The sequence below is a fragment of the Elephantulus edwardii genome, unplaced genomic scaffold (assembly GCF_000299155.1).
Source record: "Elephantulus edwardii isolate Elephantulus edwardi_28Jun2011 unplaced genomic scaffold, EleEdw1.0 scaffold00137, whole genome shotgun sequence".
Classification (NCBI taxonomy): domain Eukaryota; kingdom Metazoa; phylum Chordata; class Mammalia; order Macroscelidea; family Macroscelididae; genus Elephantulus; species Elephantulus edwardii.
In genome coordinates this window covers 5,823,978-5,845,369 of record NW_006399887.1, presented here as the reverse complement: position 1 = coordinate 5,845,369, position 21,392 = coordinate 5,823,978, and the positions used below count along the sequence as shown (strand labels likewise).

General features: G+C 37.8%; 1 protein-coding gene across 2 annotated transcripts in view; it reads right to left on the bottom strand.

The window, feature by feature from the left end:
- GABRA4 (gamma-aminobutyric acid (GABA) A receptor, alpha 4) overlaps positions 1-21,392 on the bottom strand; it is a 180,760-nt gene that overhangs the window by 111,979 nt on the left and 47,389 nt on the right. For both annotated transcript variants that reach the window (XM_006894169.1, XM_006894168.1), the window contains exons 3-7: positions 11,858-11,925; positions 10,351-10,571; positions 10,171-10,253; positions 6,196-6,339; positions 4,661-4,813 (exon numbers count right to left, since the gene is read on the bottom strand). In XM_006894169.1, coding sequence (XP_006894231.1) covers positions 4,661-4,813; positions 6,196-6,339; positions 10,171-10,253; positions 10,351-10,571; positions 11,858-11,925 — 669 coding nt within the window. The remainder of the gene's footprint in view (positions 1-4,660; positions 4,814-6,195; positions 6,340-10,170; positions 10,254-10,350; positions 10,572-11,857; positions 11,926-21,392) is intronic.

Genomic DNA, 21,392 nt, shown 5'->3' with positions numbered 1-21,392 from the left:
TGCAGCCTTCAGTATGGACTGAGGCTCAATGTCAAGAAGACAAAAATTCTCACCACTGGACCAATCGGTAGCATCAGGATGGATGGCGAAGAGATTGATATTGTTCACAGCTTCAGTTTGCTCGGCTCCACGGTCAACACTCTTGGCACCAGTAGCCAGGAAATAAAAAAACATATTGCGACGGGAAAGTCTGTGGTTAGGGATCTCTCTAAAGTACTCAAGAGCAACGTTGTCTCTCTGGAGACTAAGGTGCACCTGATACAGGCCATGGTTTTTGCAATCACTTCTTATGCATCAGAGAGTTGGACAATGACTAGGGAGGATAGAAAAACTGACACCTTTGAGCTGTGGTGCTGGAGAAGAGTATTGAATGTACCATGGACTGCCAAGAAAACAAACAGATTCATCCTAGAGAGGGTTAAACCAGGCGGCTCCTTGGAGGCAAGGATTCTGGGGCTTCGTCTGACATACTTTGAACATGTTGTAAGGAGAGACAGGTCTTTAGAGAGGGACATCACGCTGGGTAGAGTAGAGGGACAGCGCAGGAGGGGAAGACCCTCTATGAGGTGGATTGATTCAGTAACTGGAGTAATCGGGATGGGTGTGTCAGAGGCAATGAGACTGGCACAGGATAGATCACGGTTTAGGGCTGTTGTACATAGGGTCGCTATGAGTCGCAAACGACTCAACGGCACATAACAACAACAACAACAACAATGTTATCATTCTTTAAAACAATCAACCATCAGCACTGAAAGGACAGCATGTACCTGGGGATAAGGTCAGAGGGCAAGAGGGGTAGGAAAGGATAAATGCAAAGAGGAAACATATGAAGTAACTGGTAAGAGTGCTGCAGCTACCACTACTGCTACTATTGCTACTGCTACTGCTACTATTACTATTACTACTGCTACTACTAAGGATTTTAATCAATATTACAAAACATAATGTATTATGAATAGAAAACCAGTTGGCTCTGTAAACTTTCACTGAAATCACAATAAGAATTTCAAAAGTGAAAATCAGCAAATGTAAGCTTACAACCTTAAAGTGGTAAGCTTGTATTTTTTTTCTTTTTTCTATAATTATTTTTTATTAATTTTCATAAACATTTACAGAGATTTTGGGTTTCCATTCATTCATTGTTGCACTGTACGCTTGTATTTTTCTCATTGACTATCACACTAATTTTTGATAGTCAAATTTTGCTAAACACTTGAAATATGAAGTGACTATTTAAATTTTCACAAACTTAGTGGGACTGGCATCCACTTCCTCGTGAAAACTCTATAAACTTAGAGAAAAGATCAAAGTTTTCAGTGTTCAAGTCATTTATAGGGTGGCTATGAGTCATCTATGACTCGATGGCACTTAACAACAACAACAACAACATCATATAAAAGAAAAGAAAAACATGAAATAGATATTGCAATTATAACTAGGATGAGATAGATTGATGGAGGAACTGGGACAGTGGGGGCTGTTATGTCAGAATTAGTGAGAATGGTTCAGGATAGGGAAGGGTTCAGAGCTGCTGTACGTAGGGTCACTATGGGTTGCAGGCAACTCGACAGCACATAACAACAAGAGCAACAACAAAATTAAAAGTTCTATGTTTGGTTGATTTTTTTATTTTTTTTTATTTTTTTTTAATTTAAGCCTCTTGTTTTAGAGTCAACAGGACCTGGTGGAGGGCCTTTGTATTTGAAAGTGGATTGGGCCCGAGGGCATATGGCCCTCACCATAACTCTAACCCTCATGTCTAGTGTTATTATATTTTGGAGGAGCATTCTTCTGAGTGATAAAGTACTGGTCTGTCAGTCTGCTGTACAGAGGTAACATTGGGTTGCTGTCATGCTGAGCCCTATACCACTGGTGTGGCAAATGCCATAATGGTTACCCATAGTGGAGAGTGTCTGATGGAGCTCCCAGTTTAAGACAGGTTTGGAAGCAGGAGTATCATCCACTTGTTAAACCTCATGACTCTGAAAATTCTATAAACTTAGAGAAACAATAGTTACAGAACAGGATACAGGTCTTTTGCTCACAGAATTTCTGAGTCATGCTTGACTCTATGGCAATCAACAACAACAACAACAACAATTCAATTTTTACTCTTTCACTTCCTTCCTAAAATCACATCCTGTTTCCAGCAAGAGTTTCCCAGTGTAATTCCAGTATCTTCTCGGTGAACCTATGATTAAGAGAAGAAACTATGGAAGAAAAAATCCTCATATTCTGCCACTGTGAATAATAAAATGCAAATGTAAGTTGTTTTGTTAAGTATCATTGAGTTCCAAAATGGAAAGAAACCTTGGTGAAGCACCCGTCCTCACAATCATTAATGTTTGAGCTTATTGTTGCAGCCATTGTATTGATGCTATATTGTTCGTAAGTGTGTTTGAGTTGACTCTTATTCATAAAGACCTCAGGAACAACAGATGGAAATGGTGCCCTATTCAGGGCCATCCTCATAATTTTTTCCATGTTCAAGCCCTTACTGTGCCAATCTATCTTGTTGAGAGCCTTTCCATCTTTTTCACTGACCTGTGCTCTACTTTCCAAGAATAAAATTTTCCAAAGAGTAGTGTAGTGAGTGCTTCCTGGCAGCCTGCTTACAGTATGTTGTTGTTATCATTATGGACTGTAGAGTCTGAACCAACCCATAGCTGACCCTCCTGCAGGTTTTCAGAGGCAGTTAATCTGTCAGGAGGAGACTGCCCATCCTTCTCCAGCAGAGCAACTGGTGACCTCAAACTGCACGCCTTTGGGATTTCAGCACAGGTTCTTGCCTCTAGGCCACCAAAGCTTCCCGCTCTAAGAACATTTCGTAGTTATTAAAAGTGGCATCCACTTCCTAAACAACATGCCTCTGGAAACTCTAAGAACTTTGATAAATGGTGATAGTTATAGAAAGGCTTCAGGACTTTTGTTCATAGGGTTGTTATGACTTGTGCTCACCTCAACGGCAACCACCACCAACACCAACAACAACAACAACAAAAGAATCAGGAAGTAGGATGAGAAGCATCAGAATTTTAGGAGAGCTCCTCCTACTCTTAGTCCTTTCTCACTAAAATCACTTTAGTAGTCAAGTGGTAAGGAAGAGTATCCCATAGCTTTGATGATATCGAATAGAAGAAATCAATGAGAGATAGCAATTCAATAGCAATTCTCATCATTTTCCTTGTTACCCCACCACTAAATGTTTTCTGTATGTAGTTACACACTGAATATAGCTACACACAATGAACTACAGAGATAATTTTTTAATTAAAGATTGTTGTAAATAATTTTACTATTTAAAAAGGTAACAGAAGCAAAGAGTCACTAAAAACTAGAGCTCTTGTGTTTTGGGCATCACAATGTTTAGAATACCATATATAGGAAGGTCCTACAAAAAAGTAGGTAGAAACTTATTTTACTAGTTAAAAGGGTAGGCTTGAGTGTGGACTGCTTGTTTTTTGTTTCAACTGCAATTGAGTGTGAGCTGGTTATATTTGCTGGATTTAGCTAGCAATGGGCTATGGGCGGGAGACCTCTCTTTTGGAGTATGTTGGGACCTTGTGGAGGGTCTTATATTTAAAAGGCAGTTGGGCCCCCAAAGGCCACAGGCCCTCAGGCCTGGTTTTAATTGTGTATGGTAAAAAACATTCTTCTAATTAGTACAGACTGGTCTGTCAATTTGCTGTACAGAGGTAACTTTGTGTTTTTGTACAGAGGTAACAGTCTGTTATACAGAGGGTTGCTCTGATGCTAAACACTGTGACACTAATGTGTCAAATGCCATAATAGTGACCCATGGTAGTGTTTGATGGAGCTCCCAGATTAAGACAGGCTTGGAAATAGGAGTGGCAGCCACTTCCTCAATAGCCTGGAAACTTAAGAGAAATGATGATAGTTATACAACAGGTTTCAGGTCTTTTGCTCATAAGGTCGTTATGAGTCATCCTCAGTTATATAACAAGGTTCAGGTCTTTTGTTCATAGGGTCACTATGAGTCATCCTCCACTCAACAGCACTCAACAACAACAACAGAAACAAAGATAGCTATAAAAATTAAGAACTCTGGTGTTTTGGGCATCACAAAGTTTAGAATACTGCATACAGGAAAGTGCTACAAAAAAGAAGTAACAATATTCTAGTGAGCTAATAAACTGAGCATATAATATCTTCCAATTCAATGCATTTAAACCATTTGCATTTTCCCCTCTGTATTAAAAGTCCAATTATTATGAACCTTTCATATTCATTCAGCCATGACTTTTATTTGTTTTATTTTAAGCTCCCAGTGCATTTCATATTAACACTTTCATATAATTCAATTACACAGCATTGAAAGCAAGGAGACCAAGAATATCACCAAAAGTGAAATCATATCCAGGGTCACACTCTATCTTCACATGACTGGTTAACAACAAGGGAAATCTGATGGGGGACTCTGAAGAAGGACAAAATGCCCTTATCTCCTCCCACCTTATTGTTTTGCGTTAGCTAGATAAACCAAAAATGAACATTTATAGGTTTCTTTATGCAATAGAGCCTGATATACTATGGTTTAAGGATTTCTTCAAAACAGATGCTAAGAAAGAACAGTTTCCATGAATCATGATCAAAATGTAATGTGGATAAAAACACCCAAAAAGTGAACTGCAATTACCAAATACAGTCCTCGCTGGCACTGATTCCTTATTTATCCAGAACGAAACTTGAGAAAGAATCACTGTCATAATGCATGGGATATACGTCTGAATCATAAAATAACCCATCTTCCGTCTGAGGTGGAAATAAACCGTCATAACAATATATTCACCTACAAATAAAACATGAGGAGAATGTGTTACTGGTTCTGCAGGCAAATTTCAATAGCTTCATAATCATATATTTCAGACTGAAAAATCAGTATTCAAAGGAAGGAAATTTTATTTTGTACACAGCAACTCAAACCTGCGAAGTATGCAGCTTCCTAATGGGGGTTGGGGAATGTAGGTGGGAAGACCAGGTTGATACTGAACATCATTATGCAGAAACACTTTCCACTTAGTGATATGATACACTGGGATGTAACTTTTCCAAAAGTCTTGCAGTGATTTTTTATTTTGGAAGTCTAATATTGCTCAAGTAAGTAACTCTGGTTTTACCATTCTTTGAGAGTGGTAGAAAGTCAGTAGAAAATGTGAGAACACACAGAGACACACACATTAGCTTAGGGAGAGACTTATTTTGTTTAAGTGAAGAGCTGTGTTTCTAAATGTTGCATGTCTTTCAGATACGTAAACATAAAGAAATGTATAGCATTCCTGCTTTCAAGGATGCTTGTTGACACTGAAGACAAACACTTATAAAGCTAATGAGCTAAATAAACCCCAAGATTGTGGGTAGCTGTTGATAAGGTCTTTTTAAAGTTATATCTGAAAGGGATATATTAAGAAAGTGATTTAGGAAGCAGTAGCCTTCTTCACTGATTGTCTCTAAGATTCAGACATCTTAACTCTCTCCTGTAGCCTTTAAATCCCATTTTAAAATTAAAATTTTGCAAGAGTTGAATGACAAATATCCAAAAGTTTTGCAAATCATGGCTGTCACTAATAAAAAAAATTTTCTATATATGCATATGTGAGGAATATATTTAAATAGCAGTTATCAGCGGATTTTTCCGCAATAAATATGAGAAAAACCAAACTCACGTTTCTTTTCATTTAGTCTGTTTGCAAATAATGGACAGTAATAATCATCCAACAATTCTGCAACCCTAAGGTTTACCTTTAACATATTTTGTTAATAAACTTTAGAGTTTGCCCTTGCAAAAGGAAGAAGAAAGAACCATGAAACTAGCAGAATAAAAAAAGAAACTGAGGAAGCACAAACATTAAAAAAAAAACCGTACCCCACTATATTTTAAAAACCAAAACCAATGCTACCCTGTTTCTTATTTTCTGTCTTAGTTTTAATATATTTTATGTCAAACTTTTATTTCTGAATAAGAAAACCAACTCATTTCTCACATTTAAAAGAGCAAACATAAGATTATAATTATAAATAAATAAATACTGAATTGAAGTTTATGTATCAACTCTATTTCTGGTAACTTCTTATGCTTCTCCTAAAAATATTTCACATTTCAGTGAAAGAGCTGGTGCAGGTTCTATTGCAAACGCCAAGGATCCCATTGATTTTCATCGTGAACCTTCTTACCCGTAATTGATTTGATGGTTTCGCTTGATACGGTTTGCCCAATCAGGTCATACTGAACTAAGCTGGAAGACTCCTTTGGAACTTCAACCGATTTCTCAGGGCCTTTGGTCCAGGTATAGATCATTTCACTCTTTGGATATGCATCTGGAAGCAATAAACAAATAAGGTTAAAGCTATTGTTCCTTTTTCATCAGCATTTCCTGTCAACACTTAAAAAAAGTCTTATGTGCCAGAAAGATGCAATAAATGAAAACAATGAATATTATGATTTATTCAAACATGTTTTGCATTTAGTAAAGGAAAGAGACTAAACAAATAGCCTTGGAATTTGACAGATTTTTGTTAAATGTCAGAGACTTGAAAGACATAAGACTGAAAACAAAGCAAATAAAATTATGCACAAATCATCTTTGTGCTAATAAGATAAACTGCTGACTATTTCTTTTTCCTGAATTGAGCGCTGTGTTGTTGTATGTCATTGGACTGGGCAGCCTGCTTGTCAAGATGCACTGAAGACAGGTAAACCATCATGATAAATTTCCAAAAATTTGTCAAAGGATGATTGTGAAGAAACGAGTAGGACCACAACTACTGTTATTATAATGAACCAAAAGTACCATCCTTAGGCAACTGGGTGAATATTCCGGTCCTTAACAGCATGCATTCATTAACTCAGGTGTTGCCATGCAACATTTTGAACAAGAAAAATGAAGTCATTATGCAAACAAGAAGCAAATGGTGAAAATTTTGACATTGATAATCTTAATTCACAGTAATTACATAAAAATACATGCTAGGATACATGATATATACTAGGCAATAAAATAACTGAAATTAAAAAAAGAAGATAAGCTGGTGAAAAGTGGAACTATTAACCTCCAAAAGTACTGTCAGAAAGCTACTTCTTCCATTCCAATTTCCTTTCAGTGCTGGGCCAATAATGTCTTCTATCCTAATGCAGCTCCACCATTTAGAAGCATACCAGATGCTGTCTACCATAATACAGCAAAAACAAAACACATCCTAGTGTTGGGACAGCTCTCCAGGGGTCACCTATTCCAGACCTCAGGCCAATCCCCACGCTGCTTGGGAAGTATTCAATAGTGACAACTGGTTATGCTGTCTGTAAAGCCCCCCAGGGACTATAATTACACAACCAGTTCCACTACCTTTAAACTCTTACAATCAGGAAATTTTCCCTTCCATCTTCCACAAATCCCTCCCAGCAGCAATTTAAGCCCATTTTCTATTATTCGCTCTTCAGTGGAAATGGAGACCAGCTGCTTGCTTACCAGTCACCCCAGAATAGATAGCTTGGCTCACGCACAAATCAGTTCAAAAGAACTGAAATGAATTGTGTACCACCTTCTGTAAACTTTCCTAAAATGGTTCAAACGCTGTGGGTCCTGAAAAGAATTGTTTCATCCTTAGAATGAGACTTTTTTTATTGACCTTGAAAAACAAAGTACAAGGCCAGTGTAATGATTTAGCAATACACAGCTATGTTCAATGTTTACCTCCAGAAGTATATTTATGCTTTGCTATATATTTAAATTCCCTGTATGCTATATTTCTACCATGCTATTTTAAATCACATCTTTTTATCTTGGGTAGAACAGCCTCTTGTTTCCCTCATTCTCCTCATGGCTATGAATTGTAAACATGGTTAAATGGTGTGGAGTTTTTTTGTCTTTCCACTAATTAGACTGCTTATTCATTGAGTATTATGTACTTCTTTTTTTAATTCCCAATCCCAAAACACTTGCTTCCAAGGTGTGATTGCTTTGCTTTCTCTTTAATTTTAAGCCAATCCTCATCAAGCATCTACTATGTTCACATCAATATGAGGAGCACTGAAGTAGATAGGGACGGGTGATGGAAAGGATTCCTCTAGATAAAACTACCTGGAGTAAAGTTTCCATTATTAAAACATAAATTGGTTTTAATTCATTTCCAATGACAATATATTTCTTTGTGTAAGTATCTTTTGCTTTCACACCCCCCCTATTCTTAAGTCATTGTTCATAAAGAAATTGTCCTTGTGAGCTTCCAGTTAGCCCACTGAATAGCGTGAATACTGAGGGTTATAAAAAGAATGATGTCTGCCAATTCTCATTAAATTAAGCAATGAGAACAGCAGGCAATAATTTCAAAATCAGTGCGACTAAGAGTCTGAAGCAATAGTAAAAGCTACCATCTATTTTTGGTAAATTCTGATTGCATTGGATGTCTGAGGCAGCCATCAGATGAGGCAATCACTTTTTGCTTCTCAGAAAAAGGAGGCTGGAGGGAAAGAGGTTTCATATTCTTCCCTATCCATTTATTCCATCCTTTGGCCTTCATCTCCACAAAAGATGCCAAATTCATCTATTTCATGCTATCTCGTCTATCACCCAAATCTAAGCCACTTGGATCTTTGCCTGAACTTATACAATAGTCTCCAAACTCTGCTCCCACCACAGTTTCTACAATTCATTTTCCATTGAAAAGCCAGAGTGATACTGGGACATGCCAATCAAAGCATGCCATGTCCCTCTGTAGAACATTCCAGTGGTCTCCCATAACATTTAGATTAAAATCCATACTCTTTATTGTAGTCTATCTGACCTGGCTCTACCCACATCCCAAACCACACTTCCTAATCTGCATGTGTCTTGTTCCAGACGCTTTTACATAGCAATGCTATTTGTGTTCTATTATCCTATGTCATGTTACCACTCTTGATGTGGGTTCCCTCTCTCAAGTCTTGCCATAGAGAATTTTGTTTTTAAAATAAACTTTTCAATTCAGAAAACTAAAGTGTTTTCTATTTCCCTTGTTACAGCAAGAACCAACACAAGAGTTCATGTCCCTAAATTTAATTCTGAACACCAACCTGCTCCTGATTATAGCCAGTTTAACTAGGCTACATGTCAATTCTCAAAACTCAACTCATTTCTGTCTAGTGAGAAGTGGCTCACAGCAGACCCTCTATAGTGTTTGTTGTTGATGTACAGTTCTGGAGAGTCAAGTACCTGTTACACAACAGACCTGAACCCTGTCCTATACTGTGCCATCCTCACCAGCTCTGACACACTTGAACCCATTGCTACAGCAACTATGTCAACCTATCTCGCTGAGGGTCTTCTCTTTTGTTAACCACCCACCTTTCCAAGCATGATGTCCTCTGCAAAGAATAGCCGCTTCCAGCAACATGGTCAAAATATGTTAGATGAAGCTTCACCATCCTTTTCCAAGGAACATTGTGGCTGCACTTTTCCTAAGACATATCAGTTTGTTCTTTTGGGAGTCCATTGGCTAGTCAGTATTCTTCCCCCAACATCACAATTCAAAGGCATAAATTCTTTGCCTGAACCAATACAAAAGTCCTCAAGCTCTGTTCCCATCATAACCTCTCTATGATTAATTCTCCACTGAGTTATGAGACTGTAAATCACACGGAGGGAGACTGCTCTCTTTTTCATCTGCTGAGTCACTAGTGGATTTGAACTCCCAAAGAGGTACTGCCATAAGGTTCAGTAGAACTGACTCCTGAATATGCCACCTGAGCTCCAGACTTTATGTAGGAATAGGTTTATAGTTTGAGGAAGAAAGGGGTTGTTTTCACCCCCTTGTGTTAAAATTCTAGAAAGCGCTGGTATCCTCGTTAGTAGGGAGTTTTACTGCCAACCCCAAAGCACAAAGGTTGTATCCACCACCTGCTCTATGTGAGAAACATGGGCAATGTCCTCTCCTGTCATTTACAATTTCTGAAAGCCTGCTGAAGGTCAGCTAGGAGTTGGTTCTGTTTTGAAAGCAATGAGTTGAATTGTATTAAACTATCAGTTGAAAAATAATATTCTAAAAAACCCAACACTGGGCTGTGGTTGTCACTGACAGTAATAAATGTTAGATAGTGAAAAATAACTTACATATATAAAAATCAGCTTGTATGAGATGATCATAAATTCTGAAAACATTTTTATTTTAACTTACAACTCCCGAATTTCAAAGGACATGCATGACCATCCATGGGGAAATCCACCAGTCTCATGGGACATTCTGCACTTATGGTGAGTCTATGAAAGAAAAAGGCAATTACAAAAACAATCAGCTCTCTCTTAAAAATGGTTTTACAGAGTCCTTAAAATGAAAAGCAAGGAAGGAAAGGATTACCTCATTGTGTATAAAATAGTGCCATTTCTCATAATTCTAAAGAGCTTATTTGGAGCTGTCATATTGTGTGAGACAGATTTCTTTCCATTCCTGAAGAAAGTATCAGGGGTCCATACTTTTGTTACCATCATATTGTTCAATCTCAAAATTTCAATGGGACCATCGTATTTAAGTCTTTTGTCAATCCACGTCTGTCTGAAGAAGACATCCATTGTGTATTCCTAAGAAAAGGAGTTTGTAAGATATTCAAATCACAGATGATTAAATGTGCACACAAAATGCTTTAAATTCTGCCTTTCTTAACACTCATAAATAAAAAACACCTCAAGTAAAAGGAAAATTAATAGTAGAAGAAATTTCTCTTAAATCAGTGGATGAGAAAGGTTTTCAGCAATTAAAGCATGTTCTGTCCAACTTGAGAGTTTAATCTACCTATATTCATCAGATAAATATATTACCAGGCATACTAGTCATTCAAGAGTAATTACTATAATTTAATAAACTGCCAACAGCAGGTAATTACAGTTGTACTTTAATTTAGACCACGTAGCAATATGAGCTAATGTGTAACAAATATCATTCCATAATTAATCATAAAATAGAACGCATGTCTTTAAGACAAAATAAATGGAACAGCTGTTTGATATAAAGGAAAGTTTCATGTTCACAGATTTTACTATATTTAGTCATATAGCTCAAGCATTTCAAAACCTTAGAAGCTTAGAGTCAAAGGGGAAAATAACCCATAACAGCCTTTTGTCATGTAAATTAAAGATATTTGATATTGGAGAATAGGGTTGAATGAATGAATTTCTCCTGACCCATTTCATGGCATTCTAAGCTCTCTGAGCCCGAGAGATGGAAGGAGAAAGGGGTAGTGAGCGAGAGGAAATGGAGTGTGAGCACTTGTGTCGACATGAAATGTTAAAACAGAGTAAGTCTCTTAGGACTTGAATTTAGTTTCAAATATAAACTAATTACAGTGTTTCATTCCCTTTCCCTCATTAGTTTTCTCAGGAAAAAAGCAAAAAGCAAAACAAACCCTACACACATGATTGTGCGAGGATTAGTAATAAGAAAATTCTTTTCTTTGTGGGAATAACTCCAAATCATAAAAATAGTCTAGTATTAGAAATGTTCTTGCAAAAGGATATTATGATGTGAAAAGTAGAAAGTCAGAGAAATAGAGGAAGAGCCCCAATAAGAAGGACTGAAACAGTGTCAGTAACAACTGACTCAATGCTATCAGCGATGGTGAAGATGGCCCGGGACATGACAAGGGTCCGATCTGTGGGGTTGCTGTGAGTTGTAGGCAACTCAATGACGTGCAAAAACAACATTAGAGAAGAACTGGAAACTCAAGGTCTTCATTCATAGAATACTTTTGAGTCCAATTAGGGTAGATCTTGACTTTCTAGCTTTTCATGATTAACAACAAAATAAATATTATTGCTTTCTTTTTGACATACTTTCTTTAAAAGTTCCATTAAATTTTCTAAATACCTACCATTTCAACATCAGATACAGGTCCGAAGCTGGTAACATATATGTCAGTTTTGACTTCTGTAACAGGACCTAGTAGGCATGAAGTAAATAAGTGTGAAAAAATAATTACCAATTTTACAGGCTAGGTGGGTGAGATAATTAGAGAGTAAATACAGATGTGATATATCACATTTTTACAAACACCTTATTTTCCAGTGAGATAAAGCACCTCTAGGAGAAAAATATAGACAAAGAGAGTAGCTGGGAAATGGTGTTAACTTATTGTCCAAAAAGAAACTCCAAATACTTACCAGAAAGCTTCTTTCCTCAAAGAGGTTATCAATCACCCCCCAGGCACTGTTAAAGCAGATAAGGCATAGAAACAAAGACTTTCTGCCTTTGAGGGTTTTTATAGTCCACTCTCTCTGCCTAAATCTTTGTAAAAAAGATCACTGTAGAAAAGGAGGACAGTAGCCATAAGAATGAGGGAGAGAGAGAAAAAAAATCATAGTGGGTGTAAAGAATGAATCTTTAGGGAATTGACTCAAAATTTCAACCTCACTGACAATGAATTGATTCCTACTCATTTCTCGCCTCCACTAGGCTTTCAAGGCTGTAAATCTTTATGGAAAGAGGCTGCTCTTCTTTCTTCTTAGAAGCTACTACCAGAGAAGCTCAGCAACCTGCTGTGAATTAAGCCAGGAGAGTTTAGGTATAGTAAACAACTCAGCACAAAAATTACCCCTGCCATCTTTAACAATGGGTGAACCATCTACTGGTGATTGGAAACAAAAGGGTCTCCTATAATCTGACTACTCAAGTTTCCTAGCTCTGTGATCTTGTGTGAGTTACTTAGCCTCTGATAGCAGCAATAATACCTACGTAGTCAACAGAAACATGAAGAAATACTCCATGTCGCTAACTACTGTTGTTATTCTATGCCATTGGGTTGCCTGTGACACACAGAGACCCTAAGTACAACAGCTCTGAACTCTACCCTATCTTGAGCCAATTTCATTGTATCCAACACCTCTACTGCCATTACCCTAGTCACTGAGTCAAACTATTTCATCCAGGGTCTTCCACTTAGAAAGATGCAAATCAAAATAACAATGTTTACCTTACTACCCAAGTAACAATAGCAAAGTTAAAAAAATCAATGAACACCACATGGTAAGGGTGTCAGGGATTAAAAGTCTCACATACTGCTGTAGGGAATATAAAATGGTACATGGAAAGTACTTTAGAATTTCATTTCAAAACAAAAAGGAAATGGAAATGCCATTTGATCTAGCTATTCCACTACTAGGTATACATCCTAAAGAAATTTATGCAAAGTAAACAAATATCTGCTTATTCATGTTTATTGCAGCATTATTCATAATACTAAAGAGCTGAAAACAACTCAAAAAGCCATCAACCAATGATTGGCTAGAGAAACTATAATACATTCTAAAAATAAAACACTACCTAAAGTGGAGGAACAATGAAGAATTCATGAAACTTGCATAATATGGATGGATCTAGAGGAAATTATGCTGAGTTAAATGAGTCAGTCACAAAACATTCACTCAAAGCATAAATATTATAAAAAGGTAAAGAAACTTGCTTGGTTCCACAATCAACATTCTTGGCACTAGCAATCAGGAAATCAAAAGACAAATTGCACTGGGAAAATCTGATGTCAAGGACCTCGCCAGGGTGCTAAAGAGCAAGGATGTCAGTCTGGAGACAAAGGTGTGACTGATCCAAGCCACTGTCTTTGCAATTACTTGCTATGCATCAGAGAGCTGGACAATGGCTAAGGATGAGAAGAAAAATCAATGCCTTTGAGTTGTGGTGTTGGAGAAGAGTATTAAGCATAGCATGGACTTCCAAGAGAACAAACAGGTCTGTTCTGGAGTGGGTGAAACCATCTTTCTCCTTGAAGGCAAGGATTTCGAAGCTTCATTTTCATACTGTGGGCATGTTGCCTAGAGGAACCCCTCCTTGGAGAAAGACATCATCCTTAAAAGAGTGGACGGACAGCACAAGACAGGAAGACCCTAGATGAAATGGATTTACACAGTGCCTAAAGTAATGGGAGCAGGTGTGTGAGACAGTGAGATTGGCTCAGGATAGGACAGGGTTCAGAGCTATTGTGCATAGGATCACTATGAGTCACAGGACACTCGATGGCACATAACAACAACAAAGAAAAGTTTACACACAAGGGATCATTCTATTATGGTTTTTAGGCAGAGAACTGAGAGTATAAAAATAACAAATAGATAATGAGTATCAATATAAGTTCAAGGAAAGAAAATATGTAATGAATAAATGAGTAATCAGAAACTGAGTACTGAAATGAATATTATATAACAAAGTATGCATGAATTATTGAAAAAATTATATGATTTGTAAACTTTCACTCAAATTACAATTTGAAAAGTCGAAAATAGCTGTTGTTTGTTGTTGTTATGTTCTTGTGACTCATAGTCACCCTATGAAAAATAGCTCTGACCTTTGCTCTATCCTGAGCTGACCTTATCATCTGACACACCTACCCCCACTACCCCAATCACTGAGTCAATCCATTTCATCAAAGGTCTTCCTCTCTTATGCTGTCTCTCCACCTTCCCAAGTAAAATATCCCTCTCCAAGAACTGTTTCTCCTTGCAACATGCCCAAAGTATGTCAGACGAAGCTTCAGAATCCTTGCCTCCAGGGAGCAGCCTAGTTTCACGCACTCCAGGACAAACCTGTTTATTCTCCTAGTAGTCCATGGTATATTCAATACTCTTCTTCAGCACCACAGTTCAAAGCATCAATTCCTTTTCTATTATCCCTAGTTACTATCCTGCTTTCTGTTGCACAACAAGTACTTGTGAAGACCACGGTCTGGATCAGGTGCACCTTAGTCTCCAGACTGATATCGTTGCACTTCATTATTCTGGAGAGGTCCCTGACAGCAGATTTTCCCAATGCAATTTGTCTTTTGATTTCCTGACTCTTGGTACTTTTGATTGTGGAACCAAGCAAATGGAAGCTGTTAGCAATCTCAGTCCCTTCACTGTCTATCATGATGCTGACAACTGGCCCAGTGGTGAAAAGAGACACCAAAAGAAGTCCATTATATATAAAAAATCCTGGAGTCTATCTAGCAGGGTTGTTAATACTGTAAGATTAGACATTGAAAGACTCATTATATGTTTTTCTCTGAGGCTCCACAGGAGGAAGATAGGCAATCTCCTCTTGTGTGACTTACAGCTTTGAAAACTTAATGGAAAATCAGCTTAAGTTGGTTCTGACTTGACATCAACAAGTTACTATAATGGCCACTATTAAGGAGCTCTTGTGACTTAACGATTAGGAGTTACACTGACAAGCCAAATATACAGTTTTTAAATCCACCAGCTTCTCCACTGAAGAATGATGAGCAATCTCCTCCCATACAATTTATGTTGTTGTTGTTATGTGCCATTGAGCAGTCTGTGACTCATAGCAACTCTATGTACAACAGCTCTGAACCCTGACCTGTTCTAAGTCAGTTTCACTAAATCTGACACACCAACCCCACTGCCCCAGTCACTGGATCAATCCATCTTATCCGGGGTCTTCGTCTCCTGTGCTGTTCCTTCACCCTTCCAAGCATGATGTCCTTCTCCAAGGACCAGTCCTTCATGGCCATGTGCCTAAAATATGTGAGACAGAGTTTCAAAATCCTGGCCACTGTCAGAGACCTCTCCAAATTACTGAGGAGCAATAATGTCTGTTTGAAGACTAAGGTGCATTTGTTGCAGGGCATGGGTTTTTGGTTTTGTTGTTTTGGGTTTTTTTTTTTCAAGAATTTACTGTGCATCTCAGAGTTGGACAATGAATAAAGATGACAAAAGAATTGATGCATTTGACCTACAGTGATGGAAATAGTACTGAATATCCAATGGACTGCCAAAAGGACAAACAGCTATGTCTTGGAAAAACTAAAGTTAGAGTACTCCTTAGAAGGAAGGATTCCAAAACATCATCTCTCATACTTTGAGCATGTTGCTAGGAAAGGCTATTCTTTGGAAAGGGACATCATGCTTGCAAAGTTCAGAGGAAAACAGGAAGACTTTCAATAAGATGGATAGACAAAATGACTGCAGCAATGGACTCAAGTGTGTCAGAGATGATGTGGATAGCTCAGGACAGGACAGGACTGGGCTCAGGGCTGTTTGTTGTTCATAAGGTTTCTATAAGTCATACTCAGCTCCATGGCACCTAACAACAACAACAAAGTATCACCTAAGGTAATTGTTATTATTTTGCATCATATGGTATTTTATTACTAATACAAATTTAATCATGTTTCCCTCTTTAACGTTTTCCTAGATGAATGATATATGGTTGTAAGAGTGTATGGCCAGGGGCTAGATGTTTTGTTTGGAAATATAATATAAAAGTAGATATTAGAAAGTCAAAGGGTTACTATTTCCTTGTATACTGGTTGAATGATTAGGTTCAAGCCAAACAAAAGGTAAAGATTACTTATTTATAACAATTTTGCATAGTTTAATGTCCTGGGTCCAAAGTTATTTCTCTTAAAAATGAATCAGTTTCTCACAATAAAGAATAAAGATGGAACCACACAAAGGCTGACTGCTGAGGAAAAATTAAAGAATTCTTTCTTGACAAAAATACCCTTTGTAAGTAGAGTAAAAGGGGGGGGGAGAATAGAGCAGACTGGTTTGCTATGAATTTTAATACATATATATTATTGTTGCATGAGAAATGAGGAAGAACAACACTGATAGTAATAAACTCTTAAAGTCTAATAGTTCTGTTATTATTGTTGTTATGTACTGTCAAGTTTGAAATGACTCACAGCTGACCCTTCAGTGGTTCTGAGAGAGAGCAAATTACACAGGAGGAGACCGCTTATCTTTCAATCATGGAGCAGCTTGGAGATTCAAACCGTGTGCCTTTGGATTGGCAAATCAAGTCCTTACCAATAAGCCACCAGAGCTCCCTCTAGCTATAACTAAGAAATCCAGAGAGCTGGCATAAGCATTGACCCTAAGAAGATGGAGATTTCACTCAAATAGGTTAAAGACTTGGGAAAAACCATACTGTGTAAGTACTGAAAAGCAGGAAACACTTTGTCATTGGAAGTCACCAGAGGAGGATCGGTTCTCATAACAATCAAGGCTAATATGGTCTTAATCTGTAATGCAGAACAAATCATTTGGGAAGCTGGACTTTTTGAGGAAGAATGTGGTATCAGGATTGGAGGAAGATTGATCAACCACCTGCATTATGCAGGTGGCACAAACTTGCTTGCTAAAACTGAGGATAACTTGAAGTATTTGTTACAAAAGATCACTGACTGTAGTTTTCAATATGGCTTGAAGCTCAAAATCAAGAAGACAAAGATTCTCACCAAATGGGCCAACTGGCAGCACCATGATAGATGGAGAAGAGATTGAGGCTGTTAGCAATTTCAACTTGTTTGGCTCCACAATCAACATTCTCAGCACTCAGGAAATCAAAAGACAAATTGCATTGAGAAAGTCTGCTGTCAGGGACCTCTCCAAAGTGCTAAAGAGCAATGATGCTAGTCTAGAGACTAAGGTACACTTGATCTAGGCCATGGTCTTCACGATTACTAGCTATGCAACAGAGAACTGGACAATGTCTAAGATTGACAGAAGAAAAATTGATGCCTTTGAGTTGTGGTGCTGGAGAAGAGTATTAAACACACCATAGACTACCAGGAAAACTAATAGGTCTTTCTTGGATAGAGGGAAAACCAAGTTTCACCCTGGAGGCAAGGATTTTGAAGCTCTGTCTCACATACTTTGGGCACATGGCCAGGATGGGCTGGTCCTTGGAGAGGGGTAGAGGGACAGTGCAAGAAAGGAAGATACGTAATGAGATAGATTGGCCCAGTAACTGGGGTAATGAGGATAGGTTTGTCAAGTCTGTGAGATTAGATTAGGATAGGATAGGGTTCAGAGCTATAGTATGTAGGGTTGCTATAAGTCGCAGGCAACGCAATGGCACAGAACAACACTACAACAACATGTCATGGCAACTTTGCTGTTTGGTAAGGCTGTTGAGGTATTTAAGCTTGCTTTGAAGATCAACTCAGGCAATGGTTTTACAAACTTGAGCTATAACAGAATCAAATGGATGGCTTCCTAAAACAGAAATTGCTGGAACTCCCTCAAAGATTTGCTGGGTAGATGAAGTCTCTAAGTCAGAATGACGCTGTAGCAAAACAGCAAGATGGGGCCCAAGATTCTGCATGTCTAATGAGTTTTGAAGTTTCTTTTTTTTTCTAGTTAACAATGTTGTATTTTACAATAGTATTTCTCAAATTCTGCCTTTCAAAATACTAGTACTGTAGCTGTTTCATAGAAGTGACAAAAATTAAACTAACACTTAAGCTAACACTTCAAGCTCCCTATAAATAGGTTTATTAAGGCATATGCATATACCTCTATGTGTGCTAACTCTGAGTCCATAATAATGAAATTTTCACTTCTTTTTTGCCTTTTCCCCAATTATTCTTGCATGATATATTGTGTTGCTTGTGTTATTTAATAAGTTTTTTGGTTTTTTAAAATTTATATGATGGCAAGGGTTAAAGTTCCATCACTCCTTAAAACATTGTAAAAGGTCTAAACAATTTGACCTGGAAATAATTTTTCCTGTATCATTCAAATACCCATTCTATTATTATGGGTCAATGTATTTTATTACTTTAAATTTTTATTTATTTTTAAAATTTGTCTTCATACAAAGAAAAATATTATGAAGGCCAAAGTGAAGATAGGGCCTCAAGGCAGGACTTAGGGACTGCAAATCTGAAAGCGAAGATCAGACTGGATTATGGGGTGATAGATGATCCACTTGTTTATGCTCATAGAGAGATTCCAAGTGGAAAAGAATATTAAGTTGACCAGGGTTGCTAAAGAGATTTGGGTAAAACCTCTCTGAGATGTTGTATTGTGGGCTCATAGATTCTGACTCAGGTCAATTGTCTAGGGCAGGAAAATCTAGGTTGTAATCTTTGTAAGAGTAGATCTCTAGTGGGTTCCAACTGGAGACCTTTTTGTCAGCAGCTGAGTGCTAACCCTTTGCACCCTTAGGACTCCTTCCAAACTTCTCTAACCAAATGAAAACACACAGTCTTTCAAACATAATCAGAGTGGATATCAGGGTCCATCCTTGGGTATACTGTGTATGCTTTTATTACTTAGGAGGAAGAAAAACATTGAGAAAGTAAAAAACCAAAAATTCTCTTTAAGAACTATGAGCCAGCATAAAAGCAACATTCTAGAATAACTCACTGATGGATGTTTTTGTCCATTTTTGGAGGGTTCTATTTTAATCTCTTTAAAAAAATGAATAGAGAAGAGATGAAACAGCTGTGGCAAACCAAAGTTCAGACATAAAACATTTTCCATTAGTATTTTATGCTGTAAGCATGATGTGTATAAGCTTCCAACATTACTTTGTAGTCTCTGTTATTTGACTAGGTTTTGCAGTCTTATCTATGATCTATATACCCTCTCACTCAACTTTCAAAAGATACATCTTCAAAAGATGTTTCTTCAAATCTCCACCTGAGACTGCAATCCAGACAAAGGCAAACAGAAATACTGTGGCACACTGTTTTCCAAAGGAGCCTCCAAAACCATAGAGAAGTAAGTAAAAGAAAATTAAGCACATTGCTAGGTCCTTCTTAAAATTACATGGTTGTTGTCATGTACCATTAAGTAGGAATCAACTCATAGCTGATCCTCCAGCAGGTTTTCAGATATTGTAAATAACAAAGGAGATTTCTCCTCTTTCTACTTCACAGCAGCTGATGCATTTGAACTGCATACCCCTGAGTTAGTAACACAACTCTTTATCATAAAGTCACCAGAGCTCAATTAACATTAGATAGTATTCATTGTATTATTGTTGTTATTGTCGTCACGTTTCGTTGAGTCAGAACCACTTTTAGAGGACCCTCCAGCAGATTTTCTATGAGAGGAGACTGCCAATTTTTTTCCTATGGACTGCATGATATTACTTAATCGTCTAAACAAAGACATCTATTTCATTTTGAACCAAAGCTCAAAATTTAGTTGATTACAGAGGTTTCTACCCATTAACCCCATTAACCTCTCGTAGAACCTTGTGAAACATCCTTCAGAAATTCTGACATAGTAGAAAGGAGACCAGAATTGAAGTAAAACATTTCCTAGTTTCATTGTCTCTAATCAAGTATAAGTTGGGTAGGAAAATACAAGGCAAGTGACCTTTAACCCTCAACTTCAATGTATTTCTAACTTTCTCTATGACAGCAGGAATTGACTCAAAGTACTTTTCTGTTTATGAAACACTCTTTCCTTAATTTTGGAAGAAAATTGTGGTTAATTCTTGTAGCCAGGATAGTAAAACCATCAAAGATGGAAAAAAAATATTAAAGTATAAACAGATCGAAGATACATGCATCTACCTGTGCAGTGAGGACCCTCTCTAATAGATGCTGCTAACAGTGCCAATTAAACCCATTCAGAGAAGCTAAGGTCACCCATCACTGGTGACAAAGTGTGTGGTGGAAAACAAATCCCTCTTCTTCTATAAGCTGCATCATCTGGGGATGTTTTCCATCCTTATTCAGTTTGAATCCCCTTAACCCTTTCACTTCTCCCTCCTGGGACTTACCTGGGACTGAGTCAACAGTGCAGACCAAAAGCTCAGGAGTTCCTCTGGAGCCCCACCACGTCAGATCAATTGGCTCCTTCCCTAGTTCATCCCTACTCACTTGATATTGTATCAGCAGGGATGAGCTTCAAGCTCAGATGATACATGACTTCCTCTAATTCAGACCAGTCAGATCCACCTGACACTTTGGGTCTGGTAAGTCATAGAACTCATAGGAGACAGCATATCTATGATAACAACTTTGGGGGAAAGGGATACAAATGAGGAATAAGTATTTATGTCAAGGTCTGGAAGGGGCCCCAGTGAAGAATTTCCAAATTCCTAGGGGACGTGCTTACATTCCCAAGAGAAGATATATGCTGTCTCCAATTGAGAAGGCCCACCAAGTCCACCTTACTAAACTCATTGTCATTCAGCTGACTCCAGTTCCAAGATAGCCTCTAATGGTTTTCTGATGCTATGAATTGTTGGTAAGAGGAAATTACCCTTCTTGCCCTCATGGAGTACCTAGTGGATCTGAACTGCCAATCTTTCTGATATCAGCTCAATATTTAACTCACTGCATCACCACTGTTCCTTATCCCCCTACTGGTCATGAGAAATTACACCATGCCTCATAAAACCTGTAAAATATTGGTGCCTAGGTAGTTCAGAAAGTCTGCTGTTAGGGACCTCTCCAGAGTACTGAAGAGCAATGGTGTCTCCATGGAGACTAAAGTGCGTTTGATACAGGCCATGGTCTTTGCAATCACTTGTTATGCATCAGAGAGTTGGACAATGACCAAAGAGGATACAAGGAGAATTGATGCCTTTGAGCTGTGGTGCTGGAGAAGAGTATTGAGAATACCATGGACTGCTAGGAAAACAAACAG